The sequence below is a fragment of the Xyrauchen texanus genome, chromosome 45 (assembly GCF_025860055.1).
Source record: "Xyrauchen texanus isolate HMW12.3.18 chromosome 45, RBS_HiC_50CHRs, whole genome shotgun sequence".
Taxonomy (NCBI): domain Eukaryota; kingdom Metazoa; phylum Chordata; class Actinopteri; order Cypriniformes; family Catostomidae; genus Xyrauchen; species Xyrauchen texanus.
In genome coordinates, this window is record NC_068320.1 from 26,366,981 (window position 1) to 26,384,492 (window position 17,512).

At 39.3% G+C, this 17,512-nt stretch overlaps 1 protein-coding gene across 1 annotated transcript; it reads left to right on the forward strand.

The window, feature by feature from the left end:
* The first annotated feature begins 10,400 nt into the window (after nucleotides 1-10,400).
* Nucleotides 10,401-17,137, forward strand: krr1 (KRR1 small subunit processome component homolog). Its single transcript, XM_052118132.1, has 10 exons — nucleotides 10,401-10,476; nucleotides 11,787-11,962; nucleotides 12,055-12,189; nucleotides 12,798-12,923; nucleotides 13,105-13,188; nucleotides 13,324-13,380; nucleotides 14,268-14,438; nucleotides 15,984-16,061; nucleotides 16,163-16,259; nucleotides 16,362-17,137. The coding sequence occupies exons 1-10, from the start codon at nucleotides 10,407-10,409 to the stop codon at nucleotides 16,499-16,501; spliced, it is 1,134 nt and encodes a 377-aa protein (XP_051974092.1). The 5' UTR covers nucleotides 10,401-10,406; the 3' UTR covers nucleotides 16,502-17,137.
* Nucleotides 17,138-17,512: the final 375 nt, after the last annotated feature.

Sequence of the window (17,512 nt, forward strand, 5' to 3'; positions counted from 1 at the left end):
AGTTATATATAAGAGGTGAAACACATTTTATTGTGTAATAACACAGTTATAACATGTAATTACATATTATTAAAAGCTTTTTGTGTAGTAAACATCCTATTTTCTGCTTTTGTTTTGAGAGTGATAGAGTAAGGCGAGATAGGTAGTGATTAAGACCTGAAACTATCAATATTGGTGTAAAATAATACAGATATGATCTTATGAGCAGCCTCATTTTTCACCCTAAAACACTGACAATACGCATCTCGCAGTTTCCCGAAGCATCACACTTGCAGTCGTTCATGATTTGCATCCAGACTTGTAACGCCTGAAGTCCTCTGTCACCCACATTGGTGGAAAATGTAACAATATATGCCAGAACTTAATGAATTCAGCCACTACATCTCGCTTAATTCATACTAATGATGGATGTGTGAATGTGTTTGCTCTGAAATGCACATAGGGAAAATGTAAATGAATAGGAGACGTATGATTTATCCATGGCTCGGTACGTAGCATGTGCGTGTGACTGAAAGAGAAGAATGTGATTTATGGAGCTGCATTGTTATTCAGAGTCGTGCCTTTACTGTGTGTTACTTGTTTAAACAGAATTTGTGTTAATATATAATCTAATGAGAATAATGCTGAAATATACATATGCTGACCTGTGTTATATAGATAACATTTCACCCCAAAAATCAAGTAAATTAGGCCTACTTTACAGTTTTTCCATTGTGACATTATTTGCATGATAATTCAGCAAAATTATACAAATTGAACATTGCTTTTCAACAGTAGTACAAACTTTACACTGTACTTGTAGGTGCATTTTACCTAAATAAATACCTAAATACTAAAAATGTTAACATTAAAGCAATCTAAATAGAAACATAACATACGGCAACTGCAATATTCTCTGTAGTGGCTGCATGTGACATCACTGCACGGGTAAGTTACAGTGGCAAGAAAAAGTATGTGAACCCTTTTGAATGAGCTGGTTTTCTGCATTAATTGGTCATTAAATGTGATCTCATCTTCATTAAAGTCACAAGTAAAGGCTTAAGATGACAACACATGTAATTATAATCTTTCATGTCTTTATCAAACACATCCCATTAAACATTCACAGTGCTGTGGAAAAAGAAAGTGAACCCCAGAATTTAGTAACTGTTCAATCCTCCTTTTGCAGCAATAACCTCAACCAAGCATTTTCCCAGTAGCATTTTGGAGTGTCAAGATGGTCTTTGTGCAAACTTCAAGCATGCAACAATGTTTTAGTTGGAAAGTATCGGCTTCCTTCGTAGTGTCCTGCCATGGACACCATGTCTGATTAATGTTTTCCATATAATAGACTCATGAACAGAGATGTTAATCAGTTCCAATGATTCCTTCAAGTCTTTATCTGTCACTATAGGGTTATTTTTGATCTCATTGAGCATTCTGTGGTGTGCCCATTGAGTCATCTTGGCTGGACGGCCACTTCTAGAGAGAGTACCTATAGTACTAAATCATCTCCATTTACAGACCATTTATCTAACTGTGGACAGATGAATATCTAAGCTCTTACAGATAACTTTGTAACCCTTTCCAGCTTTATGCAAAGCAACAAATCTTGATCGTAGATCTTCTGAAATCTGGTCCACGTCAGCAGATGCTTCGTCTGAATTGCAAACTCAAAATGTTTGAGTGCTTTTTATAAGTCAAAGTAGCTCTAACCCACACCTCCAATCTCGTTTCATTAATTGAATGACAGGTCTGCCAACTCCTGACCCTAATTAGCTTTTTTTGGGGGTCGTCTTTAGCCTGGGGGGGGGTCACTGTATATGGAGGAAATAGATACATTTTTGCACAATGTTTCTTTAAAGACATTTACGCGATGTCTGATAAGATGCAAAAAATAAATATGACACTTTATATGTTTTAAAATGAAGTTTTCTCGCTAACAAATTTGAACGACATTTTCTGATGGTAGAAAAATAAATGAAAATATATTTTTTTTAAGAGCATGCATGTGCGGCAGCCACGCAGTGCACTATGCCAACTTGACATCACTATGACTGAAATTAACAACTTAAATCTTGGTCAGTTTGCTCTCACAAAGGTATTGTTTGGCTTCAGAAGACTTTTATATTGAATGAGCGGCTAATATAGCGAATGATCAGTATGGACTTCTTTTATGATACTTCTGTGGTGCTTTTGAGTTCAGTTTGGAGCTTGACACACATGGAGCATTGTTTCTACGGAAAAGAGGAGCATAATACTCAACATTTCTCCTTATCTATTTCACCAAAAAAAAAAATTGCATATGGATTTGTAACAACATGAGGGTGAGAAGATAATGACAGAACAATACCTTTAAAGAGACAATAAAGAGAATGAAAATAGACAGATTGAGACTAGTAACAATGTTGGCACGGTGGGCAGTGCCAGCTCTGTGCTGCCAGTCTTCTAACAGAGCCAGATGAAGACTGTAGCAATGGCAGGAAATGAGGTAACAGCTTCTCACCGCTTAATACAGGTTTCCATGGCAACACACAGCACATACGCGGGTGTGAGGGATGGGCACATAAGGCAAGAAAACTCTGAAAAATGGGACTGGATGAGCAGAAGAAATCAAGTGATAAATGATTTATACTTTTCATGAGTGTAAAGGCTACAACAGTCTCTCAGGGCCAGTGTTCCACATTCACTGACCTCAATTGCTTTTTATGTATTTTTCAAGTCCATCACAAAGATCTTATTCGTCAGTCTGCTAATTAAATTAATTGACATTAATGTGGATGCTTGAAGCTAAAACTCCTTGTGAATGTATGTGGAATGACACCGCTTCAGACGAGTGTATTCGCAGTGTAGACGGCTTCGTTGACGCAGCGTTCCAGTTTCTAGCGTCACCTCATTTGCCGTGTAGACGGCTTCGTTGATGCAGCGTTCCTGTTTCTCGCGTCACCTCATTCGCAGTGTAGACGGCTTCGTTGATGCAGCGTTCCTGTTTCTAGCGTCACCTCATTCGCAGTGTAGACGGCTTCATTGACGCAGCGTTCCTGTTTCTAGCGTCACCTCATTTGGCGTGTAGATCGGCTTCGTTGACGCATCGTTCCAGTTTCTAGCGTCACCTCATTTGCCGTGTAGACGGCTTCGTTGACGCATCGTTCCAGTTTCTAGCGTCACCTCATTTGCCGTGTAGACGGCTTCGTTGATGCAGCGTTCCTGTTTCTCGCGTCACCTCATTCGCAGTGTAGACGGCTTCATTGACGCAGCGTTCCTGTTTCTAGCGTCACCTCATTCGCAGTGTAGACGGCTTCATTGACGCATCGTTCCAGTTTCTAGCGTCACCTCATTTGCCGTGTAGACGGCTTCGTTGACGCATCGTTCCAGTTTCTAGCGTCACCTCATTTACCGTGTAGACGGCTTCGTTGATGCAGCGTTCCTGTTTCTCGCGTCACCTCATTCGCAGTGTAGACGGCTTCGTTGACGCAGCGTTCCGGTTTTTTGCGTCACTTCATTCGCAGTGTAGACGGCTTCATTGACGCAGCATTCCTGTTTCTAGCGTCACCTCATTCGCAGTGTAGACGGCTTTGTTGACGCATCGTTCCAGTTTCTAGCGTCACCTCATTTGCCGTGTAGACGGCTTCGTTGACGCATCGTTCCAGTTTCTAGCGTCACCTCATTTGCCGTGTAGACGGCTTCGTTGACGCATCGTTCCTGTTTCTAGCGTCACCTCATTCGCAGTGTAGACGGCTTCGTTGACGCAGCGTTCCGGTTTTTTGCGTCACTTCATTCGCAGTGTAGACGGCTTCGTTGACGCAGCATTCCAGTTTCTTGCGTCACTTCATTTACATTTACATTTATGTATTTGGCAGACACTTTTTTTCCAAAGCGACTTACAGAGCCCTTATTACAGGGACAATCCCCCCGGAGCAACCTGGAGTTAAGTGCCATGCTCAAGCACACAATGGTGGTGGCTGTGGGTTTTTCGACATTTTTAGTACAAGCACTTCCCTTTTTGTTGCATTGAATATCTCAGCCTCTGCGTGGACTAGAAACTCACTCTAGTGGTCACTGGAAATCTAAAATCCTCCTCTTTGCTAATTTTCAATGCAAATGTTTTGAGGCATTATTTTGTTGTTTTAAATAACATAAATGCAGTGATCTCTGAAAAGTTCAGATTCTAAGCTTTCAAATGATGCCTCATATGCCTGACTTTTGTATATGGATACTTCAATATCATAAGCGTGTACTTTTTTCGCAATATACCAGGCCCCTTTGGACCTGCCGGCGGGTCAATAGATGTAAATATGGTAAATTTAAGACAAGGACAGACAAGTTCCGACATGAGATCATCACTTCAAGTCAGGAAATCATGCTCAAGTTGGTTTATGAATACATGCATGGGAATCCTTACTTCAGCTATACTTTATACTTTATACATTACTCAGCTTTGTTTATTATAATCGTAGCCTTCTAGTTCGACGACTCATTTCATTAGCAGTGTAGACAGCTTCCTTGGTTACTAGGAGTGTTCAAATTTGTCTGCAGGATTGAACTTGAGTGGGCACGTCAAGTATGTGTGTCTAGAGATAGCAAATGGCTCACTTTAATGGTCCGGTGGGAAAGGAGGAAGTTCACAGTCATTAACGCTCTTCATGACAACAACAGAGGCTTAATTACTTAATTGGAACTGGACCTGTGGTTAGGTGGCGATCTAATTGCAGACTGAAGAGTTTAATACATGTTATGCCGCAATGTGTCATTTCTAAATGCCTCTGCAGTGCTGTATTTGTTCCTTTGAGGTTTCAGAGATCCCAGAGTTTATATTCTCACTGTCTCCACTATTATCAGGGAGTTCATAATAAAATCCAAATCTATGTGGCAGAAAACCCTTGATACTAAATGTGTGTGCATTCATTGTCACGGCGATAAAGCTCACAAAAATTGAAATTAAGTGAAGTGAAGAGGATGGAAAAGACTGAGAGATGATATTAAAATTCCTGGTGGTGTTATAATTATAATTATTTCCCGTAAATACAGGGCAGCCATCTAAAGAAGCTTTACATCAAACCATAGCTGCCATCCTATTTAACTGCTCTGAGATCTGTTTCTTCGACCCTCTAATAATAACTAAAACGAGGTGTTATGTTGCAGTAACTGGCCCTAATTCAGTGGCGTATAAACTGCTGTGGATTGATTAGTATGCAGGCAGCAGTATGTGTGTCCTCGACTGGTGTTGATGTCAGCACTGGGGTGAGTTTTAATTAGCTGACTGGCTTTAATAATGGCACAGGACACTAGGTTGTCTCTGTGTGTGTTTCACAAGCACACTGTTGGCACACAAAATCAGCCATGCATTGCCATATTTGTTTACTTGTTTCCAGATTTTCTCAAAAACCTCCAAAAACTAAAACAGTGTACAGTGGGGTCCAAATGTCTGTGACCACTAGTGAATATGCATCTGTTTTGCATTTCATGCTAAACGTTTCATTGCATATTATAATTTCAGCATCACGTTTTGCATAATCTAAATGAGCTTCCTTCATGCTGGTTGTTACAGGATTGGTTATCTTCAGAAAGACTTGCTCAGTTTCTGCTAGACGGAGCATGTTTGCTTGTAAACATTGCTTCGGCATTTTCATCTATTTGCGCAACAGTCAGTAACGATACTTTCTACACACAGAAACAGGGCGTGGCCGTATGCCACTGGAGGGAAAAATAAACGAAAAATACAAATAATGCTTGGAAGGTGTGTGTTTGTGTACATTCACACAGACCTTTAAGATCAGTTGACATAACAGTAATTATCATATTAGTGTTTTCTATTTAACTGAAAGACGTTAGGTTTATGTTATGTTACTTCCATCAAATATTGTTTATGCCCAATTCATTTTTAAAGATTCTGGCATTAGATCTACCACTTTTAATGTTTGGAACCATTTTTATATTTCTTTCCCTCTGGGTGTCTATGGCAGCCAGTGGCGGCTGCTGGTCTTTCAAAGAGGGGAAGCTCATTTTCGGCCTACATTATAAACTTATTTACCCTATTTTTTGCACTAAATCAATCTTAGGTGTTGATCTGCCCTGCTGTTTAATTCTAATTTTTTCCTCGTAAGGAAGACTTTCAAATGGCTTCGCCAAAATCAGGTTGACAATATTAGCACCGTCTGCCATCGTGCGCAGTTTCACCCGTACGACGCTAGCCTAGCCTACTGTATGAATGAACGAACGAACGAACGAACGAACGCTCTAAAACAAAATATATTAAACTTGGTAAAACTGAAACAAGGAATGTGGTGTATAATTGTGTGAAATGTATTATGCAAATTGACTAGCAATTTCGCCAAACAAATATAAAGAAATAGGTTGCAGCAGTTTGTCCGGGCCAGCCCACTCCTCATTCACCCCCAGAGACGCTGAGCGTCCGTGAGCGGGACATAATCGCAGCATTTATCCAATGACCGTCTATTTTCGGAGCACTGAAAAATACTGTTCAGAGCAGCCCCATTGAAGTCAATGGACGCTCGGCTTCAACAGGGAAATGCACTGACGCTACGGGAATGTATGAGAAGTAAATCGAGTCAGCCGACCTGCTATATGTAATGTAGCTGATTCTGAACGAACTCGTCTTCGAGATGAACGTGTTCTAACGCATTTTTAGTCAATAAATTGTTTACACAATAGTACATATTTGACCATTATTTTTTTTGACATTATAGGGGAAGCTGAGCTTCCCTTGCAGTCTTAAAGAAATCCCCACTGATGGCAGCCCATAGACCTGTACATGGGAAAGTTTTGAAATTTGGCACAATGATAGAGGACACTCTCATAAGTAATTGACCTAAATTTGGGGTCTCTAACTCCAACGCTGTAGCGCCACCAACTGTTCAAATTTTCACTTATGTTTATGCTCATAACTTTTGAACCATTAGGCCTAGAATCAAAATTCTACATTTACATTTATGCATTTGGCTGACGCTTTTATACAAAATGACTTACAGTGCACTTATTACAGGGACAATCCCCCCGGAGCAACCTGGAGTTAAGTGCCTTGCTCAAGGACACAATGGTGGTGGCTGTAGGGTCGAACCAGCAACCTTCTGATTAACAGTTATGTGCTGTAGCCGACTACACCACCACCACTAGATTGTCCGCCATTTTGAATTTTCTCCTATACCTATGTCGATGACTCATAGACCATTTGTCTGGCGGCTGTGGCTCAGTTGGTAGAGCGGGTCAGCCACTAATCGTGTGGTTGGTGTTTCGAATCCCGGCCCACATGACTCCACATGAACCCCAAGTTGCTCCCAATGGCAGGCTAGCACCTTACATAGCAGCTCTGCTGCCATTGGTGTATGAATGTGTGTGTGAATGGGTGAATGAGACACAGTGTAAAGCGCTTTGAATACCTTTAAGGCTTAAAAAGGTGCTATATAAGTGCAGACCATTTACCATATGTTGAAATGTGTTGTGTGTCATATAGAGACACTTGAAATAAAAACCATTTTTGAATAACGCTTCAACGAATTCGATGGCCAGCACGCCAAAATGGTCATGATGCTTGATCTTCGTAACGCTTTAGCGTATTGACACGAAACTTGGTATATGTCATAGCGATCATGACTTGAGGGTACCTGCCGCATTTCGGCACCATGCCACCTAGTGGTCAGGAGATATGAAAAATGCCTCTTTTTGTGGTATGAATGATTTTTCCTATATTGGCCATTTCGGGTGTCGGCCATTTTTTATTTTGTCGTAAAATGTTTTATTTTACAAATGCATTGCCACCAACTCATTTAATGGTCATTTTGACCACAGCATGACCTCGCCAGGTAAATTTGGTGACTGCGCCACCTACTGGACAAACGTTATAATGAATTTAATTTTAATTTTAGCACTCCTACCAATGTTTTTTATGCCTAAAGTCATAATCACCGGTGTCCATTGAAACCGCTCAGAGCTTGTGCTGTAGATGCTGCATAACTACTTGATTTGATCTTTGACGCAGAGACTTCTGACATATGGAGGACATCACTTACCCAGCGAATCCTGAGAGAAATTAGCCGGTCTGTAAACAACCCTGACTAAAACCCCTGTTTTATGGTGTCTGATAACTTCCTCGTGCATCTTTGTGAGGTTTGTTGGTTTGTCCTTCTTCATTTATGTGTGTGTATTTGGGTCAGTTTACTCTGCTGAAATGACACCGTGCTGCTCTAGGATGGGTTATCATGGTTTGGTGATGATCTATATAATTGGCTCCCACAGAACCATGTAACTGTGACGCTGGCCATGCTGAGAGCACTGTCATCTACTTTTAATTATCGTGTGGATTTTTGCCGATAACCGATAGTTCCAGAAATCATAATCGGTGCCGATTAATCGGCAAAACCGATATATCGGTCGACCTAAATGTAACTGTTGTCAACGGCCGCCTTAATCCCTCGCGTGCCCCAACAGGCTGATTGGGGCCCGGGTGTGCGTCGTTCCAGGCGGACCACGCCCTCCTCCGCTCTACACATATATTGAATGCAATTTTCATAAAGTAACTTGAGTAGTTTTCCGACAAACTACTTATTTACTCTTACTTGAATCCTAATATTTCTCAGTACTTCTACTTGTACTCAAGTGAATTATTTCTACAGTAGCAGCAATTTTACTTCGGTAGTAAATGAAACAACTGAAACATAATTGTGAAGTGAGTGTGTGTTGAAATGTGTTTCGTTTTGAGGAATTCATTGAAGCGATTTGAGTGGAGTCTGATCAGCGTTTGTTCACAGCTTTTCATCGTGTGGCTGTAGGTTAAGTATCACTATCTGTTACCTGGTAACTAAACACGCATCAGATTGAGAACACACACAAGGCCACAGCCCAATCACAGCATCTACCGCCTGCAGTCGGGCATGGGTCGATTTCAGCAAACACATAAAGACACACACACACACACACACACACACACACACACACACACACACATACACACATACACACACACACACACACATACACACACACATATACACACACACACATACACACACATACACACACACACACACACATATACACACACACACTGAGTGATATTGAACGCCTCCTTGTCTATTGGTCGTATGCTGTTTCCTTGCATACAGAAAAGACTCTAGTGATTTGATTGACAGGCCATGGTGACCTTTGATATCTCTCATATGTATCTGTATCACTAACTGAAGCCATGGTGGCAGAGGAATTTACACCACTAGAGTGACAGTGCTCTCTTGTGGACATCAGCTAGACTTTGCCTGGAATCTCATTGACCTTTAATATGTCTCTTGTGCCCACATACACACACCTTCAGTGTCATCACTAACCTGTGCCAGCATGTACCTGCGGTCAGCAGCTTTGTACAGTGGCGGGTATTTGCGCAGGATTTTGATGGCGTGATGTCGTGTAGATCGTACTCGATAGGTGACACAGGCTTAGTGGAGACTCCATACACAAAAATCACACCTTCCTCTGAGGTGGTATCTACACAACACACACATTATAACCAGCCCTCCATCATTAGACCAGATGACAGATGGCCCAAATGTACATTTTTATTATATAACTGGAAATAAAAAAAATGTGGACAAATTTTGACATTCTTGGAGTGAACTATCCCTATAAAACTCCAGTGTAAATAAATATGAATAAATAATTAATTATTTTATTAAAATAATAATTGTATTATAATGTTTATCTTTTGTTATAGTAAATAACAATAATAAAAATAATACGAAATAACAAAAATTAATTATTATATTCTAAGTATAATTAATTATAAAATAACTTGTTTTAAATAATTAAACAATAATAATGAATTATTAATTAATTAATTAATACTTATTATTATTATAATTATAAAATGCATTTTTATAATGAAATAATAATCAAATGTAATATATAATAATTTAATTATTTTCCAATTATAATATATATAATTATCATCATTAATGATTATAGAGATAATCTTTAATAATTAATATTAAATGTAGTATTCCTTAAAAAATTATAATTTGGTAATTTTTTCCCTCATTAACAAAGTTTAACTCCTGCAATATGTGTAGAAAATCATGAGCACTCACATTACTCAAGACTCCAGTCATATCAGTAACCTTATAAAAGCTGTTTTATTCTACATGGAGAGGGTCCACGCATGGGGGCAGCCATGTTAGAATCACATGACCAGCCGAACACTTCTCACTTAATCTCAGTATATCCTGTTACTGGACACTTTTCATTCATTTACTTATTGTTTACTTCAATCATTTAAGTTGGTGTATTTTGTCAGTAATCAGATTTCTGCTTTATGTACATAAATCAGTTGTGCCTTCTCAACACAAGGCGGCAGTACACGTGCTGATCTCTGAGCGCTCATGACGTCCTGACGTAGCGTCTGACGTCATCACGTGATGGAAACAATGGCGGCGCCCGCAGAAAGCGTGAGTAAAACGCCAGCAAATAAAAAAGAGAAAAAGAAGAGCAATCAAGGTACAGTTTCACTTACAAACCCTGAAATATACAACATATCATCCTCAGTGTGCGTCTTGACTGTGTGCTTGTCATACATATTCAGATAAACCCAAGATAAATGAGATGTTTATGTGTGGTGCAGCACATGTGTATTTATATTTAAAATAATTTGAATAATGCCTTAATATTTTGAGTTGAAACAGAATTCTGTTCTGAAATGAAAGAAAATTAGAACTATTTTAAATTAAAACTTTAAAAAGTTTCCTTAAAGGACAAAAATGTCCGCGTCAAAAAACTGCCATAATAATATTATATATTAATATTATTTCCACATTCAGTGTGTTAATCCTGATCATAAATATCAAATATCCATTCATTTCAGGATTTTAACCCTTCAAATACCAGTTTGTTTATATAATGCCATTGCTGTTTTTTTCTCATGACCTTAATGTTAAAAATTGCCATACAAATATTATATATTATATTCCACTTTTACTGACTTTAACATCAGTCCTGATCATAACTACCAAATTTAAGAATTTTAACCCATTAAATTCCAGTTAGTTTACACAGTGCCACTGTTGTTTTTACACATACAAAACACACACACACACCATACAGAACACAGTCTGACATCCATACCAACACATCCACACAATTTTATTTATTGAATTGTCCTGCAGGTCTCTATAATACAGCAATCAGAAAATAGGTAAAAAGCTTGTATTTGCTCCATAGGCTAAACATGAGAAAAATGGCGTCATCTGGTGGAAATATTAAAAATGTCCATTTTAAAGCCAGCGCTCTGGAATGAAAGCATAATATTATAGAATTCATTTTATGCTTTAAAGGCACTGGGATCAAATATTACAGTTTTAATGGGTTTCAATGGGGACATTTTTGTCCCAAAAGGTCCTGAGTGTAACAATTTTTTTACATGGTGTATTATAGATGCATTATAGGAACTGAGGTTGAAATATCAAAATACCCGCAAAAATACACACCTTTGGCAAAATGTTTAACACGCCAAAATGATCGAAAAAAACTTAATGAAAAAGATAAAAATGTCCCTAAGCTCACACAAGGGTTAAAAATATCATGGAACATGTTATTAGCATGTACAGTCAATAAACACATGGTGTTACCTCTCTACCATGTCCAAAAACTGTTACATTATTATATCATATCCAAAGAAACATAATTAATGCATGGTACTGTTAGTTTTGTCCACCAAACCTCATGTGTCTCTAGAGAGTGGTCACCTTTGGAATAAAGCTTCTGCTAATTGACTTCTTCTTATTAACATGACATTTTTGTCCATAATATAGAAGAAGAGACTGAACTGCTGACTGTGCCAGACGACTGGAAAGAGCCTGCGTTTACCCGAGCGGACAATCCAAAAGGTTTGCTGGAGGAGAGCAGCTTCGCCACACTTTTCCCCAAGTACAGAGAAGCGTATCTGAAAGAATGCTGGCCACTGGTGCAAAAGGCGCTTGGAGATATTGTACGTGTTTTTACTAACTGTTTTGTTTTAACATATTGGATCTCACGCTATTAAACGACTCATTTCGTCCAATCTCCATTCATCTTCTGTAGTTCGTCAATGCCACACTGGACCTGATTGAAGGCAGTATGACTGTGAACACCACCAAGAAAACGTTTGACCCCTATGCCATCCTCAGAGCGAGAGATCTCATCAAGTTGCTGGCTAGAAGTGTGCCGTTTGAACAGGTAAGATACCTTAAAACAGTAAATGCAAATAAATGGAATTAGTTCAGTATTTTGAAAAGATTATGCTTGGTCCTCGGCCACTCCTCCACCCTCTAATGGACGACAGCCGTGCCTCCCCGGGTGGATCGGAGGCTGTCCTCCGGCCCCTGGTGGACGGAACACCCCGCACGTTTTTGGTGGATGGTAGGGGTCTCCCCCGCCCCAGGGGGTTGGTTGGGATCCCCTCCTCCCCTCGCGGTCGGTGGCCATTCCTCTGCGGGATGGCCGCGTCTGCTCCTTTGGGGTGGATGTTAGCGGCGAGAACTCCACTACGGCGCATCCCTCCTCCTTCCTGGGTTTTGGCACTAGTGTAAAGGTAATAAAGGGAAAGGAGAACCAGCTTGATGATATAAATAATAGCTCAATATAAAACTCAACCAAAAGACAAGCACACACACAGGTGTTGGGACAGCTGCCCGTAAATCTCTCTCTCACATTGCCGTCTTCGGTCAGCCTTTATCCCTCCTAAGGGCTAATTAGCATGATTAGCGGCCGGGTGTGTAGCATCACGACCTGGCCCCGCCCTCCGCCCTGCCACACTCTTGTGTTAATTGTGCTTTTTATTCCAGGCTGTAAGGATACTTGAAGATGACGTGGCATGTGACATCATCAAAATCGGGACGCTTGTGCGAAACAGAGAGCGTTTTGTGAAGAGAAGACAGAGACTGATCGGCCCCAAGGGCTCCACCCTGAAAGTGAGCAATAATACTGTTTTATTGACGTTATAGGGATCCTGGAGCCTGATTTTCTTCTCAGAAAATTCGAGGTTAATTTATTAGGTTTTGTGTGTAAGTTGTGGCTTTTCTCTTGATGCAATAAAGATGGGATAAAACGTGTTATGGTGCAGTAAAATCTAATCAGTTCTGCTTGTTTCAGGCACTTGAGCTTCTCACCAACTGTTACGTGATGGTTCAGGGTAACACCGTTTCTGCTGTGGGGCCGTTCGGCGGTTTAAAAGAGGTGAAAACATCTGCGGTCACATTTGTTTTGATGCTTAAACCTAATCTGACCTATATCTGTTTTTACATTTTCATTTATATATTTCAAGTAGCTTGTAAATATCTAGTTATTTATGTTACTCACTCTTATCTACAGGTACGGAAAGTCGTACTGGAAACGATGAAGAACATTCACCCCATTTACAACATAAAGGTACATAGAAACGCTGCAGTCTGAGTATCTAAGTTGCATATCAAGCATTCATTTGCAGATTGTGGCTAATATGGTGGTGTGATGTAGTGCTTAAAGGAACAGTACACCCCCCAAAAAGTCTTATTATTTACTCACCCTCATGCCATCCCAAATTTATGACTTTCTTCTGCTGAACCCAGATGAAGATTTATAGATATATCTCGGCTCTGTAGGTCCGTGCAATGCAAGTGAATGGTGACCAGAACTTTGAAGGCCCAAAAAGCACATAAAAGCAGCATAAAAGTAACCCATAAGACTCCAGTGGTTTAATCCATGTCTTCAGAAGTGATATGATAGGTGTGGGTGAGAAACAGATCAATATTTAAGTCCTTTTTTCACTATAAATCTCCACATTTACGGTTACATTGTTCTTGTTTTGTTTTTGGCAATTCGCATTCTGTGTGCATATCGCCACCTATTGGTCACGGAGGATAATTTATAGTAAAAATGGATTTAAATATTGATCTGTTTCTCACTCACACCTATCATATCTCTTCAGAAGATATAGATTTGTATGGACTACTTTTATGCTGCCTTTATGTGCTTTTTGGAGCTTCAAAGTTCTTGCCAACATTCACTTGCATTGTATGGACCAACAAAGCTGAAATAGTCTCCTAAAAATTGTTCTTTTGTGTCGGGAAGACATGAGGGTGAGTAAATGATGAGAGAATTTACATTTTTTGGGTGAACTGTCCCTTTAAAGATCTAGATCGGTAACCCCACAAGTGTTGATAAAACTATATGTGTCATTGATTAAGACACTTAACCTCAGGTTACTCCAGATGAACTGTTAGAAACGATTTAATGCTGCATTTTGAGTGCATTCAGAACTGATTAAATCCATTCAGACGCTAATGATCAAACGAGAGCTCGCGAACGACCCAGAGCTGCGCACTCAGAACTGGGAGAGATTCCTGCCCAACTTCCGTCACAAGAGTCTCTCCAAACGCAAACAGCCCAAGAAGAAGAAGGTCAAGAAGGAGTACACGCCATTCCCCCCACCTCAGCCCGAGAGCAAGGTATGAGTGATACATTGTGAATCTATTTACTGATTATCATTGTCCCATGTGTGTCAAACATGTTGAGTGATCCAAACATCATCTGCAGCCTGAAACTGAACTTTTGATCAGATTTTAGGAGTGAACGCACTTAACTGCATAGAGAGCTATAGGATGCTTCCTTGCTCCCTATTTAGGGAATGACTTAACCTCCAGTGTGCTGTCTGTCTGCACTGATCTCAGAACAGTTTGAAATGCACCTTATTGTCATCCTAACTCCATATAAAGCATCTGAAAGACACATGGATGAACCCATTGATTCTCTATGTGATAATGCACAGGAAATGTATAGAAATGCATTTACTAATTTTAATGAATACAACCGTATTGCACAGAGATAAAAAAAAATAAATGTATCCAAATGTATATTAAAATGAAGCAAAATGACCCACAGATGTGTTCATGTTTATTCAAAATGGCTAACATGTTTTTTTCTACTTTTGAGGAAACGCAGTGCCAGTTTCCACATATGTGGACATCATGTTTATCAGGGCGCAGACGTGCGAAAAATGAACAGATTTTTAAAATCGGGATATCGAATGAAACTAGAGATGCTACTCCTTACAACCAAACAGTTTTCAGTTAAAAAACATAAAGAGATTTCTCACCAGAGGCACTTTTGTTGGGTCTGCACCTGTAGAAGCGTTTCAAGGAAATTAACATCATGCTGGTGTGTCATGTGACTCGGTGCACCAGAAGTTTAACCCTTAAATGACAGTCTAGAGTCTTGTGAACAATATTCAGTCAGTTTATATTAATTTAAGTTTGCTTTGCGTACAGCGAAACCACAAATACAACGTCCACGCATGTGGACACAGGGTCGGTTATGTTAAATACTTCAATTTAGTAACATTAATTTTCAATCTGAAACTCAAATTATGTAAAATAGTGTATAACTAGGCCTACAAAAAAAAGAAATATACCACACATTTCAAATTATTGTCATTATGGGGGCATTTTTGTCTTATTTTGGTGCTTGGTTAATATTTTGACCCTGTAGCAATGCAGCTTGGCACATTATTAATATAGTATATGTGATTTATTTGGTCTTAAACGGCAACTTGAAACCCTGCTCGTCCAATCAGAATTCAGTTGGATATTTCTGTTGAAGAAAAACACTTATTTACCCAAAAATGTAACCGTAGCACTCATACAGGAAGTGCAATTATTTGGCCACCGTTGAAGTCTAAATGGGTTTAAATGGGGAGATATGAAATCTGGTTATTGTTTTAAGAACTCTATATAGTTGAATGCCTTCATATTGATCCTTATACATTTATATAGCAGTTTTTTCCTCTATAGACATTAAATAAACTAAATGAGTCAAAAGTTTAATACTTGGGGTTTTGTTCGAATCCCTAACACTAAAAAGTCTCCAAAATTAAACAAAATAATACTATCAGTGCTACACCAGACAGAATTGTGGGTTTTCTGTATGTATATATATGAATATATATATTCATCTTGACCATGTTAATGTAAAATAATCATGTTTTTGTTGAACAGATTGACAAGGAGTTGGCGACCGGAGAGTTTTTCCTGCGAGAGAGCGAGAAGAGACGCAAGAAGATGACTGAAATTAAGGTGGGAGAGTTTTTTCCATGAATGATCCGATAAGATGATGGAAACTAGTTGTGTTTCACTCAAAACTGCTCTTGTTTTGCTTCTCAATTACCGGACTGCAGGTGAAACAGGCGGAAGTTTTATCCAAGAGACAAGAGGAGCGCAAGAAAGCTTTTATTCCTCCTAAAGAGAAACCAGCGATGAAGAAAACCAAACCAGGTACCAAGACGTTCTTTTTCACGCCATATATGTAGTCTCCAAAAATGACCGAAGGTTTAAGAAGAATATAACCTGATTTGATATTCGTTCTCTTCTTTTTAGCGACAACAGAGAACAAAATTGACGTTGAAGCCATCAAAGAAAAAGTCAAGAAGGCAAAATCTAAAAAGCTTGGAGCTCCTCCGGTAAACCCCCAAACGTCCTCCGTTAAAGACAAGAAACAGAAGAAGGTCAAGACCTAATATGATTCACTTTTCTATATTTTTAACTCTATTGGACTTTTGTGAACCCTGCAGAAACATTCACACCACCAAGTTTTTCATGCTTGTCAATGTTATTTTAAAACTTCACTTATTGGATGTGAAGATGAGACGCTCGAGCACTGAGTGCATGTCAATACAGACATTATTGTGAATTAACTGTATGAAAACACAAAACAGAAATGTGACATTTGTACTGCAGAACAATTAAAAACAATGAGTGTGTTGAGGCTGATAACATCAGGACATTGTCATGTGACTGTATGCACATTTACATATTTACATATCCATGTCTGCAAGCCCATGCAAGCAAGGCATAACCTTATTCTCTTTTCCCATGCAAGCCCGTTTCTGCCAAGGAGGTAATAGCTATGTTCAAATACTTTTTATGCAACCGTATGTACACTGCACAGTATGCATATGTTCTGTATGCATAGAACAACATGTGGCATTTGTGTGCAATACTGTATCCAATGCACTCGATTTGACCTTCCGTTTCCAATGTGATGCATGAACCAGCGAGATCAACCATGATGCAGATCTCATTTTTGAATGTCTGCTTAGGGTTGATCCATTTTTTGTGTTATGCAAAATTGAATAAAATGCAAAATGACCATGTTTATATCTGAGATAACTGTACGCAACTTGCTGAATTAAACGCATAGTGATGTAACCACAATGAAGCGTACTACCGTATAAACCGTTATTGTGCCATTATTTGTTCTCTTTATACTATTTGAAAGAAACGGAGGCAGTATGCTAGTACTCCATTACAAACATACTTATAATTAAGACTATTCTGGGGCACTTGTAGAGAGCGAAACATTTAGGCAATTAGAGTAACTAGTATAAGGTTTGTAGTTTTGAGGAAGTTTTTATAAAATGTGATGCTTCCTTCGGCATAGACGGAAGAAAACGAAAATAAAGATTTGATTTGAAAAAATCTGGGTTACAGCGAGGCGCTTAATGGTAGTCAATGGGGGCCAATCCGTA

What these genes read in the sequence shown, in the direction of transcription:
- krr1 (XM_052118132.1), top strand. Translation starts at nt 10,407, where the DNA reads ATGGCGGCGCCCGCAGAAAGCGTGAGTAAAACGCCAGCAAATAAAAAA. An exon ending in AAAAGGCGCTTGGAGATATT is followed by an intron (nt 11,963 to 12,054) that starts GTACGTGTTTTT and finishes CATCTTCTGTAG; the next exon opens with TTCGTCAATGCCACACTGGA. An exon ending in AGAAGATGACTGAAATTAAG is followed by an intron (nt 16,062 to 16,162) that starts GTGGGAGAGTTT and finishes ACCGGACTGCAG; the next exon opens with GTGAAACAGGCGGAAGTTTT.